General features: G+C 48.5%; 1 protein-coding gene across 5 annotated transcripts in view; it reads right to left on the reverse strand.

Moving 5' to 3' along the window:
* The window catches only part of Il6r (interleukin 6 receptor), a 64,686-nt gene extending 55,707 nt beyond the window's left edge, over positions 1–8,979 (reverse strand). For 4 of the 5 annotated variants that reach the window (XR_010063582.1, XM_006232588.5, XM_006232587.5 and 1 more), the window contains exon 1: positions 7,380–8,979. Coding sequence is in view for 4 of the 5 variants with exons in the window: in XM_006232588.5 (XP_006232650.1) it covers positions 7,380–7,464 (85 nt within the window). In the remaining variant the exon portion in view is untranslated. The remainder of the gene's footprint in view (positions 1–7,379) is intronic. The other variant, NM_017020.3, reaches the window with a different exon arrangement.
* Between the last annotated feature and the right edge of the window lie 7,857 nt (positions 8,980–16,836).

Raw genomic sequence — 16,836 nt, forward strand, 5'->3', positions numbered from 1 at the left:
CCTAAGTCTCTAATGACAACACTGGGAAGAGAAATGACCTTGTACCTGTGCCCTGGAAGAGTTGTGATTGTTGAAAATATACATACAATAAAAGGAGGGGCAGAGGAAAGGGCTTAGTCCATAAAGCTGGCCACACAAGTAGGAGTTCAGGCCCCCGGCACTCTGCGGAGCACAAGGGCATGTGTCTGAAGTCCAAGTGTAGGGGCAGGGACAGAGAGAATCGGATTCCCCAAGCTGGTTGGTCAGCCAGAGAGACCCTGTCTAGAAAAATAAACCAGAGAACAATAGAAGACACCAGTGGCCATGTCTGGCTTTCACATGTGTGTATTGTCTATGACCTCCACATATATGTGCACATATGTGCTTGTGAACCTGCCTGTGTACACACACACACACACACACACACACACACACACACTATAAAATAAAAACTCAAAGCGTAGGCTCAGACCTTGCTCTGTCACATCCTTGCTGTATGATCGTGGGCTGGTTTCTGAGGCTCTCTGGACCTCTTTCTCCTTTTACTTACTCAAGGATTCTGCCCCACCAGTTTTAACTTCTTTCAATCATTTTGTCTCTGGAGCTTTCCCATCAACATATAAAAGCCCACGTATTTCAATAATCTTTTTTAAAATCCTCACTTTAGCCAACAAATACGCTCTGAAACCTCAGAGGAGCTGACAAAACCTGTGTCTTCCTGACTGTTGGTCAAGCCTGGGTCAACCTGCCTGACTTTTCAGGAGTATTTGAGGAGGAGCAGTCCAACCAGATGGTTGGCAGCACACACTTTTAAACCCATTGCTCAGGAGGCAAAGGCAGACAGATCTCTGAGTTCAAGGCCAGCCTGGTCTACAAAGTGAGTTCCAGGACAGTCAAGGATACACAGAGAAACCCTATCTGAAAAAAAAAAAACAAACCAAAAACAAAAGAGAGCACTCCACTCATGGGTACACTGTCCACCCGGGTTCTCAGAGCACCGACCCTCCTTATTGCTGTCCTGCTCACTGGCCTCATGGTCACAGTGTTCCCTAATTCTGCCTCCTCTGAGCAGAAGGCTCCAGAACCTCAGCTCCAACCCGTCCCGCTGGCTGAGCTTGGTAATTCTATAAGTTTAAAGTAACATCTGGCCAGATGCAATCTCAGCACTCAGGAGATAGAGCCAGGAAGATCTTTGTGAGTTCAAGGCCAGTCTCAGGGGGTACACAGAGAAACTGTCTGAAGAAAAGGGGGCGGGGCTGTAGAGGTATCCGCCTGTAGGTGACTCTCAAGTTCAGGTCTCATTCCCAAGTTGCTGCTGACTCCTCAGGATCCATAGGTGTTTCTCACTCCCATTCTCTCCCCACACCGCCCCCCCCACTTCCGGGAGTCTCATGCAGCCTAAGCTGGCCTTGAACTTCTGCCTTTCTCTGTTGAATACTGTGATTACAAATCTGCAGTCCACCAGACCTGCTTTAGCATCCTTTCTTGGTTGTCCTATAGATGTCCCAGTTCCCGCATGCCCCAGAATGACCTCTGATCCACTCCTCCGACACCACCTGCTGTCTGTAGCTTCCCTGCCCAGCCAAGAGCCGGCCAGCGGCGCTCCTCTCCCCTAAAGCTGCACTGTTGTGCCAAGGGTCTGTCACGGTTTCGCAAATGAAGTTGCCACTCAGAACCACAGTTACTGTAACCACCACAGACAGGGAAGCCCAAAGAATGATTTTCTGGAAGGAGATGGGGAGAGAAGTGAGTCAGAGAGCAGGCCCTTGGATTCGGGCCTCAGGAGCACCCTGTGCTAGAGACCGCCAGGCAGAGCTGACAAGAGACGAGTGGGGTGGCGAGAGCTGCTGAGGTTCTAAAGCACAAGCGCTGGGACTACAAAGATGGCGGCTCGCTGGTTTAGAGCTCCTCCTGAGCCCACACCTTAGTTCCACCACCTGAGAAGCAGAGGCGGGAGGACCTCTGTGCATCTGAGGCCAGCCTGGTCTACACACAGAGTTCCAGGCCAGCCTGGTCTACATAGTGAGACTCTGTCTCCAAAGACAGGGAGCTCTTTCTGAGGACCAGGAATTGATCCCCAGCACCCACATGATGGCTCACAACCATCTGTAACCCCAGCTCCAGAGGCTCCAATGCCCTCTCCAAACATAGCCTACAAGTGGACCATAGACCCTCATGCAGGCAAAACACATAAATGAATAAAATAAAAATCAAGGATTTCTGTTTCTAAGGGGGCCATATAGTTTCTAAATATTTCCCTTCTTCCCTGTTATCTCTTATCCCTTATAATAGTTTCTGCAACACAGTAGGAATTCAAAATACATTTTTTTTTCTTTTTTTCGGAGCCGGGGACCGAACCCAGGGCCTTGTGCTTGCTAGGCAAGTGCTCTACCACTGAGCTAAATCCCCAACCCCTCAAAATACATTTTTAAGACTAGCTGGATTCTTAGCCATACACACTTGAGCACTCAGTACCAGAGACTCCTCTGAGTCTAGCATCTCACTAGCATCTCACTTAGCCCATCTCATAGCCACCTGTGAGGCAGCACAGTCATCTCACCATGGCCCCTGGTTTCAGGAACCACCATGTCAGTGCTGGGAACCAAATCCTGGTCCTCTGCAAAAGCAACAGGTGATCTTCAGTGCTGAGCCATCTCTCTAGTCCCCTCCAAGTTAATTCATATTCATTCTCTCTTTCTCTCTCTCTCTCTCTCTCTCTCTCTCTCTCTCTCTCTCTCTCTCCTCCAACCCCCGTGTGTGTGTGTGTGTGTGTGTGTGTGTGTGTGTGTGTGTGTGTCTCCTTCCATCTTTCTTTTCTTCTCCTGTTTTTCTCTAGATGAAAACACACAGTCTCAGACTGGAGAGATGACCCAATAGCTTAGACCAGATGCCTTCCCAGAGGACTCGTATGGATTCCCAGCACCTCCACAATGGCCCAGAGCTGTCTGTAACTCCAGTTCTAGGGCACTCAGCACTAGTTCTGACACCAGACACTTGTGTGTATGCAGACATAAATACAGGCAAAACGCCCATACACACAAAATAAAAGTAAATAAACCTTAAAACCACATACAGGGGCTGGAGAGATGGCTCAGTGGTTAAGAGCACTGACTGCTCTTCCAGAGGTCATGAGTTCAATTCCCAGCAACCACATGGTGGCTCACAACCATCTGTAAAGAGATCCGATTCCCTCTTCTGATGTATCTGAAGACAGCTACAGTGTACTTATATATAATAAATGAATAAATCTAAAAAAAAAAAAAAAACCCACATACAGTCATAGGAAAGCGACACCTATTAGATTCCAAAGCCTCGGCCATCACGAGTAAAGAATGAGCTTGGATGGAGGAGAAAAAGGGTCAAGGAGGAATGACAAGAGCAGCAGAAAGCTCTAGAAAACACTGCATAACTCTGTAGACCAGTACTGTTGACACACCTTGCTTTGGTTATAGGAAAGCTCCGTGCGCAGGTCCGCACAGCCACACTAGCCACCGCTGGCCACTGCGCACTGCAAGTGACAGGCATGACGAAGGACAGAAGTTTGTTCTGCTTTTTTTTTTTATTATTTTATTTTGAGGGTTCCCTCACCCCACCCCCACCCTCACACTCTCTCTGTAGCTTAGGCTGACCTGGAGCTTGCAATCCCCCTGCATCAACTTCCCATATGCAAGAGTTACACCATCAGGCACATCTAGAAATCACCCTTTCTTCCTCTTTCCTGTAGGAGACCAGGCTGACCACAAACTCACAGCGATCCCGGCACCGAGGGCATGTGCCACCTCACACAGCTTTTTCTTATTACATTTATTTGTTCGTTTCTGTGCATACACTAGCCATAGTACTTATGTGGAGACCAGAGAAACAACAACCCTTGAGAGGTAATCCTACCATCCGGGTCCCTAAATCATCAGGCAAATGCCTTTCTTGACCTGCTGACCCATCTCACCTGCCCATTTTACTTTTTCTATTAATTTAAGTTTTAATAGCTACCAACCATCACTGGCTCATCTGAGATAGCGCTAGCCCTGGTGACTGAGTTTGTGACACTCAGGCGGGCAGGGAGAGACGAAAGGCTTGCTGAGGGAGGGAACATCTGTTTGCAGCTCGGAAGTTACTTTGTTTACATAACCCAGCTAGGGCTGTACTTGCACTTGTGCCCACACAGTCTGACGCCAGCCAGATGAGGTAGAGAACAGGCAAGCTCCTGTTGCCTTGGGGTCCCAATCAGAATGGTTCCTCTGTCTAGCCGCCTCTCGAGACAGTTTGCCCCTGGAGAGTTGGTACCCAGTGTCAAGTCAGAGAGACTGAACTGGCTCTGTCCTCGGGATTTGCTTTTGGCCACATTCAGGATCCTTTTAGGGTGGAGTGTGCATGATGGATCCCACTTGGTCCCCAAGGGCTTTATGGGGAATCCATAAATATGTGTTGCAACGAATAAACAAGGGGCAGAGCCAAGGCGGGGAGAGGCTTCTGGTAACAGGGAGCCTGGTAAAGGAAGAAGGTCTTTTACTCAGTTCTTTTGACTGACCATTTAGGCAGATGTCCTCAAACTAAGCAGTGCCCAGGGATCACAAGGAACAATTTTGTTTTTGAAAGTGTAGACCTCACTCTCTGCTCTTCTGATGCAGGTTTAATAAATGACCAGGGGTCAAGAATTGTCATTTTTGGTTGGGCACTGTGGCCTTTGATCCCAGCAATCAGGAGGCAAAGACAGACAGACCTCTGAGTTCAAGGCCAACCTGGTCTACAGAGTGAGTTCCAGGACAGGTAGGGTTACCCAGAGAAACCCTGTCTCAAAACACAAAACAAAACAAAACCCTAATGTTTTAAAAATTGTGATTCTTACAAGGATCTAGCCTTCCTAGCTGAAATCTGACGCTAGATAAAAACTTACCCTTCAGAAAAATACTGATTCAGGGTTGGGGATTTAGCTCAGTGGTAGAGCGCTTGCCTAGCAAGCGCAAGGCCCTGAAGCGCAAGGCCCTGGGTTCAGTCCCCAGCTCCGATAAAAAGAAAAAAAAAGAAAAATACTGATTCAGGGTGAGGCTAGGAATGCAGGCAGGTTTTGTAGACAGAGAAGTTGCCCCAAAGGAAGTTCAGAAGCTGAGAGATTTAGCTACTTAGGCGTCTTTGATGCTGCATGTTTTCTCTTGCCTTGCAGAAAGGAAGGGGAACTGAGGCCGCCCATGCCCAGCCTGTCCTCAGTCAACAGCGCCTAGAAAGTTTGACCTAGCAGAAGTCTCAGTCTCGGCTGGTCCAGAACCCTAGATGGAAGACACAGAGGGGTCCTAGAAGGCCCTGGAGGAGCAAACTGTAAAGATCCCACCTATTGGTGCTGGAAAGATAGCTCCGCAGTTAAGAGCACTGATTGTTCTTCCCAGGTTCAATCATTCCCTGCACCACATTGCAGCTCACAACTGTAACTCCAGTTCCAAGGGATCTTGCCCCTCACACAGACATGAATACATGGAGGCAAAACCACCAAGGATGATGGATGGAGGTGTGTGAGTGTGTGTGTGTGAGTATGTGTGTGTGTCTGTGTGCGCGCCTGTGTGTGTGCGCTGAGCTATCTCGCCTACCCATATATCTATGTATATCTCCCACCCATGGGTTTCCCCTGGGAGCCATCTCCAGCTGGCCTCACTTCTCTAAAGTCAAACATCTCACAGTCATTTGCTCCACACTTCCTGTTTGATGCTTGTTTCTTGATTGTTACTCTCCAGTTTGTAACTGTGCAAGTGTGGGTGTGGGAGATGGGTCGGGGACTTCTACTTCTCTGCCTTTTCCTTCAGAGCTGGGAGGGCTTTCACTTCCTCCCCAGACTCCCAGTTCTGCCTTCTAAATGCTGTTTGGGTCAGAAGACCCCACCCCCTCCTGTCCTTGGGTGTCCTTTCTGAGCCACAGGAAAACAGAACTCGCTGTCTCCAAAGTGCCTTGCAGCTCCTGAGGAACAATGGGAAGTGGTGGTGGGGCGCTCGCTCGCTCGGGGCTGTGCTGTGAGTAGTAACTGAGACAGACAGAGAGGCCCTCCCGAGATGGAGGAGATGGATGAGAAGGCCTCAGTCCTGCCTGGCACCATGAAGGGCTAAGTGAGGACCTTCTCTTTCATCAGTGCCTTCTGCCCCAGAATCCCACCAGATGAGAATGATGCTCTCAGCTCTGCCCACCGGGGATCTACCTACCACAGAGGAACACTGAGACACGGAGGGCTAGGGCTCCAGCACCTGGGCCTGACAGCTTCCCAATACACCTTTCTTGATCTCAGGCCGCCCGCAAAGTTTTATGTCAAGCCAGTAGAGGATTAAATATATGTGTAAAATACAGGGTGGTGGTTAATACCTGAAGTCCCAGCACTCGAGAGATAGAGGCAGAAGAGGCGTAAGTTTGAGGCCAGTCTGGGCTATGTGAGACCCTGTCAAGAAAAGAAAGAAAGAAAATATATGCAGGGGTACCAAGCCAAACTTAAGTGATTCTGCCTTCCAGGCAGAAAGAAAGCCTGTCAGTCACTGACTGTCTCTACCACCAGCACCATCGTGGACAACTCTCCCCGGTGTCCTTTGGCGCTCTCTCTCTATCCAGTCGAATAAGTCCTCGGTGCCTAAAATAACCTGCAGAGAAGCAGTTTCCCAGTTCCTCCAGAAGAGACCAGGAAAGCTGCTGGGCCTGAAGCCAGAGCCCACAGAGAGGCCTAGACCCACAAGGCAGAGTGCAGTGAAGGCAAACACAGTGCCCCTACCCTCTCTCTGCCTGGTCCACCTGCTAACCAGGGAGGGCTGGAGCAGGGGCGGTGGCACAGTTCTAAGAGGTCCCACATCCTTTGCTATCAAACTCACAGGACTGGGGTGGCATGGGTGTCGGCAATCTGCATGCTGGGGCTAGTTGGCTAAAGGTGTAAGTATGTGAGGTGGGAACACCAGTGACTCAGAGCCCATGATGTCAGTCAGACCCTTCACCGTCAGGTCACTGTCATTACACACATAACAAGTAGTAGAACTAAGGAGAGCCACGCGAGGTGCCACCACTAAAGCAAAAAGAGCCAGTGGCACACAGCAATCTTCAGAAGGGACTACTACCCCACTAGGGCGCGCCTTCTGGGTATCTCTTTTTGGAGCGACCCAGGATGCAGTTGAGTAAGACTTGTGGGAACACTGGGAACCAGACACCAGAGTCAGGTTCCAGGAAAACACACTGTCCTGTACCCAGACTTTAGGTAACTGCCCAGACACACACAGGAGCACGCAGCGAAAGGCGCTAGACGCAACAGGGGGCGCACGAAGCTCCACCGACCGCGTCAGCACAGGTGGGTCAGCCCCAGGCTGGCACACGGTACCGACGGGGTTCACTCTGCCGACGGAACCAGACAGTGTCACATTCCCCACGCCCGCTCCGGCTCCTCTTACCCAGCGCGCGGCAGCTCCCAAGGACCAGCGCGACTGCGGGCGCGGCCAGCAGGGCGACCAGCAGGGTGCAGCCGACGGCCAGCATGGTTCCTTCTACGTGGGGCGGCGGGCGGCGGAGAAGCTCCGCAGCCGGGGCCGGGCGGCCGGCAGATTGGAGTCGCGACAGCAGCCGCCGTCCGCTTCGGGCTCCACACTCAGCTCGCACTGCGAGCGCTCGCCCCGGCGTGGCTCAGTTCTGTGTCGGCGTGACTTCCCACTTGCACGTGACGCACAGCAGCGGGCAGTCCTGGCAACAGCGAAACATTTGAGGAACCGGTGCTGAAGCTCCTCTTGGCAGCCCCGGCTCGCAGTTACGAAAGCCCAGTAGGATGGCGCAATCACCCAGGGCTCCGTGGGGGTTACTTCTTGCAACCGCGCCACACCTGAGCCTCCAGGGACTCCCACCAAGGTCCCGCCCCAGGTTTTGACGCTGAGATAAGGGGAATTAGCCCCCTCCTTTCCTCCCTCTGCGCCCCCGTTTGGGTTTTGCTTTCATAAGCCCCAGCCAGTGGCTCTAGTTGTTAAAGTAGAGAGCGGGGCAGTGTCCCGGGAGCTTACAGGAATCAAACAGGGAATCTGAAATCTGCTGCGACCCCAGAGATTGTGATTTAATTGATCTGAGGGAAAACTTAGGCATCCAAAAAACTGAGAAAAAGATTTGCTCTCACCTTCCAGCGGAGGAGCAGCTCTTTGAAGCCTGCTGCAGAGGCAACGAAACCAGTGTGCGCTTTTGAGACTGACACAGAGACACATGAGTCACATCCTCAAGATTACTATTCTGGATCCGGGAATCTCAGTTTTCTCACCTATTAGAGATTTACTTTTAAGCCCATTATGAAGATTCCTGGAAACACTATCTAAGTATGTGGACCCCAAGTACTCAATGAGGAGTCTGGCCTTGACTACCCACGTGACTTGACTGCTTGCCATTTACCAGAGCCCACCACGGTTCCCTTCCACGCCACAGAGCTTGAAGCTACGGGGCATCTTCCCATGCAAAGGCGGAGGGAAAGAAACGCACTGAAAATAAAATTTAGACGAGGGGCCCTGGACCTACACCAGTATGTTATAATGTACTCTTCCATTTTGGGCTTTAGACTGATTAGAGTCCATGGGGCAACTGGAAGGGGTGCGTTCTGGCTGAACCCCTAAATAAGACATGACTTTATCTAAGCAACAATGTTCAACATGCAGACCTCAGACCTACGCATCCAACGCTTTCTGTGTAAACCACCCATAAGCAATGGCAGAACCAAACCTCTACCCAGGACAGTGGACTGGTTTTGATGGCTGTCATGCCTATAGACAGAAAGAAAGGCATGGTTGTCCCCCTCTCCCTGTGCTGATGCAGGCACTTGGGAAGCAGAAGCGCGGGTGGATAACAGTGAGTCTGAGGGTCCTGTCTAAAAAAAAAAAAAAAAAGAAATACATAATTTTTTCTCCTGCTCTTTAAAACGGGATTGCAGTTACACGCCTGTAATCCCAACACTCTGGAGGCCAAGGCAGGAAAGAGGCAAGCATTGTGGAACTTGCCCTATCTCAAAAATAAAATTAATTTCCAACAGACTCCCATGTGGTGCCTCCTTCCTTTCTGTGGTAAATGGAGACCTGAAAATAATTTCAGAGAGACAAATTGCTGGCCTGAAACAGGAAGGCTACAGAGGGCTGCCAGCTCAGATAGAGGTCAATAAAGGCATGTTGAAGGCAAGAGCAGGCGTCTCAGACATGACCTGGCCACTGTGCCCAAGTGGCTTCCCCCTGTTTTGATCCTGGGGGTTGGGGGTGGGGGTGGAGAATGTCCTATTTAGTCAGATGGTTTAGTTCCCGTCCCAGGTCTAGCTGTAGGATTTGGACAATTTCTCTGTGTTGTTTAGATTTTTCTCAACCCTAATTTTAATAATGCTCCCTAAACACTTTAACCTCCCTTCTAGCCTAGCACCCACCATAGGCAGTGGAAAATAAAGGTATTAGGATACAGGGGAAGTGGACCTGTTTAGAACTTGTTCCTTGGAGCAAATCCCATCTGCATTGTCAGGAAATCGGTAATTCAGTTCACAGGAGTCAGCAGCAGCAGCTCGATCCACTCACAAGTACTTCATGGCTATACCAGCAGTCCAGTTCGGTTGTGTAGGGATGAAAACACAAATCAGCAGTGGTACAATCCAGCAGAAACAGCCAGGCCTCAGCCAAACCTGCACCAGTCAGCAGAAGTGATTAGGCCAGGAGAAGTTCTTTGCCTTGACTCTCCCAACAAAGCAAAAAAATCATTGAAGAAGACCATGAAGCGTTGCAAAGCTAGCTATGCAAGCAAGCTCCTCCCTCTCCCAGTCCATCGAGTCCTAGTTATACTCCCTCCAAACATCACATGTCCTCAAAGAAGCTGCCAGAACACCACCAGAAGTTTTTCAGTACATTTCTTTCTACGGAGTCAGAAACAGAGCTCAACAGTGAAATGCGAGGTGAACCAGTACACGCATGTAGTTAGAGAAGAGTCCTTCACCATGCATCCTTTCATGTGTCTGCTTTAGCAAAGCATCCTTTCACCTGTGTCTGCTTCAGGAAAACACTCCTCCATGTGCCTGCCCCAGCCAAACACCATCCTGTACAACTGACTTTCCAAAGCACCATAAGTTTCTGCTTCATCTCTGAGCCTTTTTTACTGATCTGTACAGTAAGAATTTATGATATACAAAGTATTAGTGTTGTGCATCAAGTCCCTGTATGATGTCTCCCACCTTTAACTCCAGCCCTTGGGAGGCAGAAGGCAGATCTCTGTGAGTTCAAGGCCAGCCTGGTTTACAGAGTGAATTCCAGGTCATCCAGGGCTACAGGGAGAGACCACCTTCACTTTCGCACCCTCTTTCCTGTACCAAAGCCTTGCATGTACTTAAGTTTCTACAATGATGTCCGTGGTTTCTCTGTCCTTTGGCCAGGCCTTCCCTTCCCTTAGTCTTATACCCTACTCAGCCTTCATGCTCGTCCTGGACAGGCATGGTGGCGGATGACTGTAATTCTGGCACTCTGGAGGCTAAGGGAGAAACATGGCAAGGTCCCAGACAAGATTTTATTTTCAAAAAAAAGAAAAATCCAAGCATATCTGTGAGCATGTGTATCCCCAATATCCAGGAAGGAGGGGTAAGATTACTCCAAGTTTGAGTCCAGCCTAATCTACATAGCAAGTTTAAAAAAAAAAAAAGTCAGGTCTGGACTTGGTTGCCTTCTCTAGAAAACTGAATGGTCTCTTCCCTCAATTCTAAGAAGCCTGTTATTGGGGCTGGAGAGATGGCTCAGAGGTTAAGAGCACTGACTGCTCTTCCAGAGGTCCTGAGTTCAATTCCCAGCAACCACATGTTGACTCGAAACCATCTGTCATGGGATCTGATGCTCTCTTCTGGTGTGTCTGAGGATAGCTACAGGGTACTCACATACATAAAATAAATAAATTTAAAAAAAATAAAAAAAGGAAGAAGCCTCTCATCCACAGGTTAACCTGGGTGTCAGATTCCTGCTCCCAATGCCACGTGACTTTGTTTACCACCCTGCCTTCCCTGTGACCCTGAAGAACCCATCCTGCTGAGCAGGGCCCGACACATACTGAAGATCTATATCTTAGGTAAGGAGATTCCTTGAGGCTCTGAGCAGTCTCTTTCCTCCTTCAAGGCTGCCTGAACTCTACACTTAGTGGAAGTTCAGTTTTCGAGCCAACATTCCAGGTTGTTATGACAAACACTGATAAGGAGGGAAGAAGTCACACCTGTGTGAGTGAGCCTTGCTGACAACCCCCACAGTCCTGCAACCTCCCACCCTAAGCCAGACTCCTGCTACCTGTCCCCAGGAGTTAACCAGCATCTCCTGGGTGCCTGCCAACCCCAGGAAGAAACCCTCCTATTGGTGTAATGGTGCATCAGATAAATCTCAGCTTGTGAATGGAGACATCTGGCCTCCAGGAAGCATAAATGAACTACAGGTGAGGCTGAAGTACCTTGTGCAGGGAATTCAAACAAGCCACTGTGACTCCAGCAAAGGAACACAGGATTTTACCTCTGAACCAGGGCACCTCTCTTGGGATGTCATGCTGCTTTGTTTCCCTCAAGGATATAGTTGCTTTTGAAATTCTCAGCCCTGAGAGCTGGGAAGTATTGCCGAATGCCAGCTAGGCGTGAAGTAATTTGGTCCAAACTCTTTAGCTGCTGTCACGTCTAGACTGAAGTCTGGTCCATGATTCTCATTAACAGAGGTCTCAGTATACTCAGGACTGACCGTGGGACACCTGTCTAGCCCACCACAGTAGGCACTGAGGAATTGCACAGGCTAGGAGGGGAGCGTATGTTGTAGAACTTGGTTTAGGAACAATGCTTGCCTTCTTCCCGACCCAGACTCAATCCCTCTTCTGCTTTAAGTGTCCCTGCAGTTACCATTCATGTCCCCTAGAGGGAGAAATCCTTGGCTGACTCAACCAGCAAACCAGCCCATCTCACCTTTAACCTGAAAAAATTAAACAGCTTTTTGGAGGTCAGGCAGGCTCAGACTTGCAATTCTACTGCTATCACTTCCCCAAGGGCTGACTTCCGGTTGTTCACCCTCTGGCCTAACTAAAAGTAAGCTCCTTAAAGTTTGCCTATTAGAAGGCTTAGAGAATAAAGAGAAGATGTAAGATTGTTTTTAATCCTTCCAAAAGGGATTTTGTAGTCATGGGCTCTGCTTCTCTTGCTTACTAGACAAGGAAACAAAGGACTCCAGAGGTGAACTCATTGCAAAGAAGAGTGTGGACAACATATGTGCGACCCCAGCTCTGACGGTTTGTATATGCTTGGGGCTTGTTGGAGTGTGTCACTGTGGGTGTGGGCTTTGATACCCCAGTCCTGGCTGCCTGGAAGTCGGTCTTCTCCTAGCAGCCTTCAGATGAAGATGTAGAGCTCTCAGCTCCTTCTGCACCATGGATGCTGCTATGTTCCTGCCTTGATGATCATGGACTGAACCTCTGAACCTGTAAGCCAGCCCCAATTAAATGCTGTCCTTATAAGAGTTGCCCTGGTCATGGTGTCTGTTCCCAGCAGTAATTGCCAACTAAGACACCAGCTATCCTGGTTGCAGGTGGGGGTGCTGTTTGAGTGAGGTTTTTATTTTGTTGTTTGTTTTGCGACAGGTTTTCACATAGCTGAGGCTAGCCTTGAGCTTTTCTGACTCTCCTGCCTCCATTCCCCCAGTGCTGGGATTAGAGGAGCTCCTCATCGTATCTTACCCCACCAGGTGTTTGTTTTTTAAATAAATCTCCTCCCAAGACCCACCTCCAGGCCTAGTCTGCCCTCTGCTAAGAGCGCAAACCACCCGGCCTGGTCCCGTTCTCAGCGAGGAACACTGTGTTCTCTCCTCACCTGTGTGGGTCTGTCACAAGGACCAGATGGTTCTGAGGGAGGCGGTGAAGTAAAGCTAGGCTGACTGGCAGATCTGAGACCACACTCCCACACACCCCACACCCCCTGCCTCCTTCTCCCTGGGAGAGGGTGTGTGGGCAAACATTGGGCAGCACAACTCAAGTGCCTGCTACGAGACTCAGACTCACAGTGGAGGCTTGCGGTATCCTCAGCAATCTCAACCCAGTCTACCACCGTCGGGTGAACGTCACCCCAGAGATGGGACGCCGAAACCATTCTCAGAAAGAAATTATTAGCCCCCCATAACACTTTCAGAATGTTATGTTGTTATAAAGGTTCTCCTATAAATAATGAATATTGTGTTTTCATTATTTTATTTGGTTTGTTTGAGACAGAGTCTCTCTGACCTGGATGACTTGGAATCTTAGTTTTTTATAGCTGCAACGAAGCATCACAATTAAATGAAACACACACACACAGGGGAGGTGGCTCGGGAAGCAAAACGCTTACCTGAGTTTAGATCTCCCGACCTCATAAAGTGCCACTATTCTGGCTATACCATGAGACTCTACCTAAAGGAACAACATCAAGAACAACAATGAACCAGCCGTGGTTACCCATGCTCACGCCTGTAACCTATCCCTGGAGGGTTGGTTTGTGCAGCTCATTAGCCTGCTAGTCAGTGAGCTCCAGGTTCAATGGAGCCACTGTCTCAGAGCAGAAGGTGAGCCAGGCAGTGGTGATGTACGCCCAGCACTCAGGGGGCAGACGCAGGCAGACCTTTGAATATGACGCCAGCCTGGTGTGCAGAGGGAGTTTCAGGACAGCCAAGGCTACACAGAGAAACGTTGTCTCAAAAATAAATAAATGTAATAATAAAAAATAAGGTGAAGGGCTGGAGAGATGAATCAGAGGTTAACTGAGAGTATTTCTTAGCATACGAATGGGGCGTTTTCCCACAACTGCTTATAACTCAGTAAATATAAATCACCTCCTTGGGCACCAGGCATGCATGTGGTACACAAACATACATGTAGGGCAAACTCATCACGCATAAACTAAAAGTAAAACATACGTGAGGCAAGCCAGGACTCCGTCAGAGACACCGCCTGGAAAGTAAACATTAAAAGAAGAGAGGGAGTAGTGCTACCCATCTATAATCACAGCACTTGTGGGTAGAGGTACGCGGAGCAGAATGCTGTGCGCTACTCACCAGAGAAGACTGGTTTAAGCCAATGAACACAGGTCTAAGCCAAAAGAAAGTCTTTATTAGCCGGCCAATGGCTGCACTGGGTGTTCAGGATCCCAGTGGAGCTCTGAGCCTTCCTCTCAGGGTGAGCTTTTACTGACAAAATTGGTGCTCTGGGTTGACGCGCTTCAATTAACAACAGTTAGCCAGAAGCAGAGCTACAGAAGCTAAAAACCAAGGTTAACACATTTAGAGACTTTCCCAGAACTATGGACTTTGATGGATTAGGCATTTGTTTTAGCTGTGGCAGATGGTGCTGTCTACATGCTGAGTCTTACAACCTGAATGGGACTTCCATCATGGCGTCAGTTGTGCTAAGGTCTGGAGCCCTGTTACATACAAGTTCAAGGATGTCCTCAACTACAGAGTGATTTCAGGTCCAGGATGAGATGAGACCATGTTTAACAACAACAACAACAACAACAACAACATGACAAGGAGAGGGAGGGAAAGAGTCTTTATTACAAGAAACAATACAGTTCCTAGGAACCAGATTGTGTGAGCTTAAATTTCCAGTTACTAGTTTATCTTAAAAAAATGACTTCACTTTTTGGTTCCCCATCTTTAAAAAAGGAGAAATACGGGGTTGGGGATTTAGCTCAGTGGTAGAGCGCTTGCCTAGCGAGCGCAAGGCCCTGGGTTTGGTCCCCAGCTCCGGAAAAAAAAAAAGAAAAAAAGGAGAAATACCCAGTACATCTTTTTGTTTTGTTTTGTGTTTCGTCTGTTTGTTTGCTTGTTTTTTAATTTCCTTTGAGACTGGGTTTCTCTGTGTAGCCCTGACTGTGCTGGAACTCTGTAGACCAGGCTGGTCTCAAACTCAGAGAGATCCACATAACTCTGCCCTCCTAGTGCTAAGAGTAAAAGTGTGCACTGGCACAATTTTAATGATTTCTTTTTTTTTTAATGTACATTGGTGTTTTACCTGTATGAGGGTGTCAGATTCCCTGCCACAAAGTTGGTCCAGCAGCTCCTCAGTAGTTATTCCTTGTACCTGTATAGCCCATATGTGTAAGGACCATGTAGTTTGTGTGTGTAAGGCCCGTATAGTCTGTGTGTGTAAGGCCTGTGTAGTCCGTGTGTGTAAGCCCTCATCCCTGTGCTAACGCCTGAGCCCTTCTTCAGTTCAAGCCCTGCTCTGCTGGGGACTTCACAAACCACATAAACTCACTAAGCCTCACTTTTCCGTCCACGAAGTGGAACAGGAGAGTGATTTCCTGCTTAGGCTTGCTGTAAGGAGTCACTAAAAAATTCCTGAAGCAGGATCAGCACAGACCAGGCAGCCAGCAAACGCTCGATGAACGCCAGCCTAGTTATGAGAAAAGTCTATATTTATGAAACCATCATCCCAGAAAGCAACAGAGGAAGGTGGACGGCACTTGCTATCTAGTTTTTTCTTATCAGCAGAAATTCCCCTCTTAGGAAAAGAAAAAACTTTTTTTCCTAATATCTAACTGGATTTTTGAGATGAGGTGACATGTAACACATGCTGACCTTGAATTCACTATGTGGCTAAGGATGACCTTGAATTCCTGGTTCGCTAGTTTCTGCTTCCCAAACAGCGGTATTACCAACTCTAGCATCAAAGGGAACAAAGGAGCAGATATGACAGCACGAGCCTTAAACTCCAGTACTTAGGGCAGCAGCAGCTCCAGGCCCCACCACCACCACTACAGAGTGAGACCCAATCTCAAAAACAAAAATACTCACCAAACCCCCAAAACACAAAATCAAATAGTCGAAATGTTGATATTTACTTTAACCATTATTTTAAATTAACTGTTATCAGAAGTGTCTTTCTTTAAAGATTAATTTAATTATTACATATAAGTACACTGCAGCTGTCTTCAGACACACCAGAAGAGGGCATCAGATCTCATTACAGATGGTTGTGAGCCACCATGTGGTTGCTGGGGTTTGAACTCAGGTCCTCTGGAAGAGCAGTCAGTGCTCTTAACCACTGAGCCATCTCTCCAGCCCCAGAAGTGTCTTTCTTTTTTTTTTTTTTTTTGGTTCTTTTTTTCGGAGCTGGGGACCGAACCCAGGGCCTTGCGCTTCCTAGGCAAGCGCTCTACCACTGAGCTAAATCCCCAACCCAGAAGTGTCTTTCTTAAACCATATATTTTTCTGACTCATAAAATGGTCCCACTGAGCGCAAGTTTAACTTTGAAGTAATGTATAGTAGAATTTTTTTTTCTTTTTCTTTTTTTCGGAGCAGGGATGTGTAGTAGAATTTAAGAGCCCTTTACCTAGCTAGAACCAAAAAGTCAGGTAGGAAGCTAAGCAGTCAAGAGCCAGAGGTAGGACTCAGTGGTAGACACGTGTGTAGCAGGCACAAGACCTTGATTCCCCAGTTCAAAAAAAAAGGGGGGGAGGGTTGGGAATTTAGCTCAGTGGTAGAGCGCTTGCCTAGCAAGCGCAAGGCCCTGGGTTCGGTCCCCAGCTTCGAAAAAAAGAAGAAAAAAAAAAAAAAAAGACTTTGAAACTGGAACCCTTATCCACTGCTGGTAGGAATGCAAATGGTGCCGTTTTGGAAAACAGCAGAAGTTCTTATAACTAAACATAGAGTCAGTCACTGTCTTAGTTAGGGTTTTACTGCCGTGAACAGACTCCTTGACCAAGGCAACTCTTGTAAAGACGACATTTAATTGGGGCTGGCTTACAGGTTCAGAGGGTCAGTCCATTATCATCAAGGCAAGAGCTTGGCAGCATCCAGACAGGCATGGTGCTGGAGGAGCTGAGAGCTCTACATCTTCATCTGAAGGCTGCTAGCAGAAGTCTGACTTCCCGGCAGCTA

The sequence above is a fragment of the Rattus norvegicus genome, chromosome 2, assembly GCF_036323735.1.
Source record: "Rattus norvegicus strain BN/NHsdMcwi chromosome 2, GRCr8, whole genome shotgun sequence".
Classification (NCBI taxonomy): domain Eukaryota; kingdom Metazoa; phylum Chordata; class Mammalia; order Rodentia; family Muridae; genus Rattus; species Rattus norvegicus.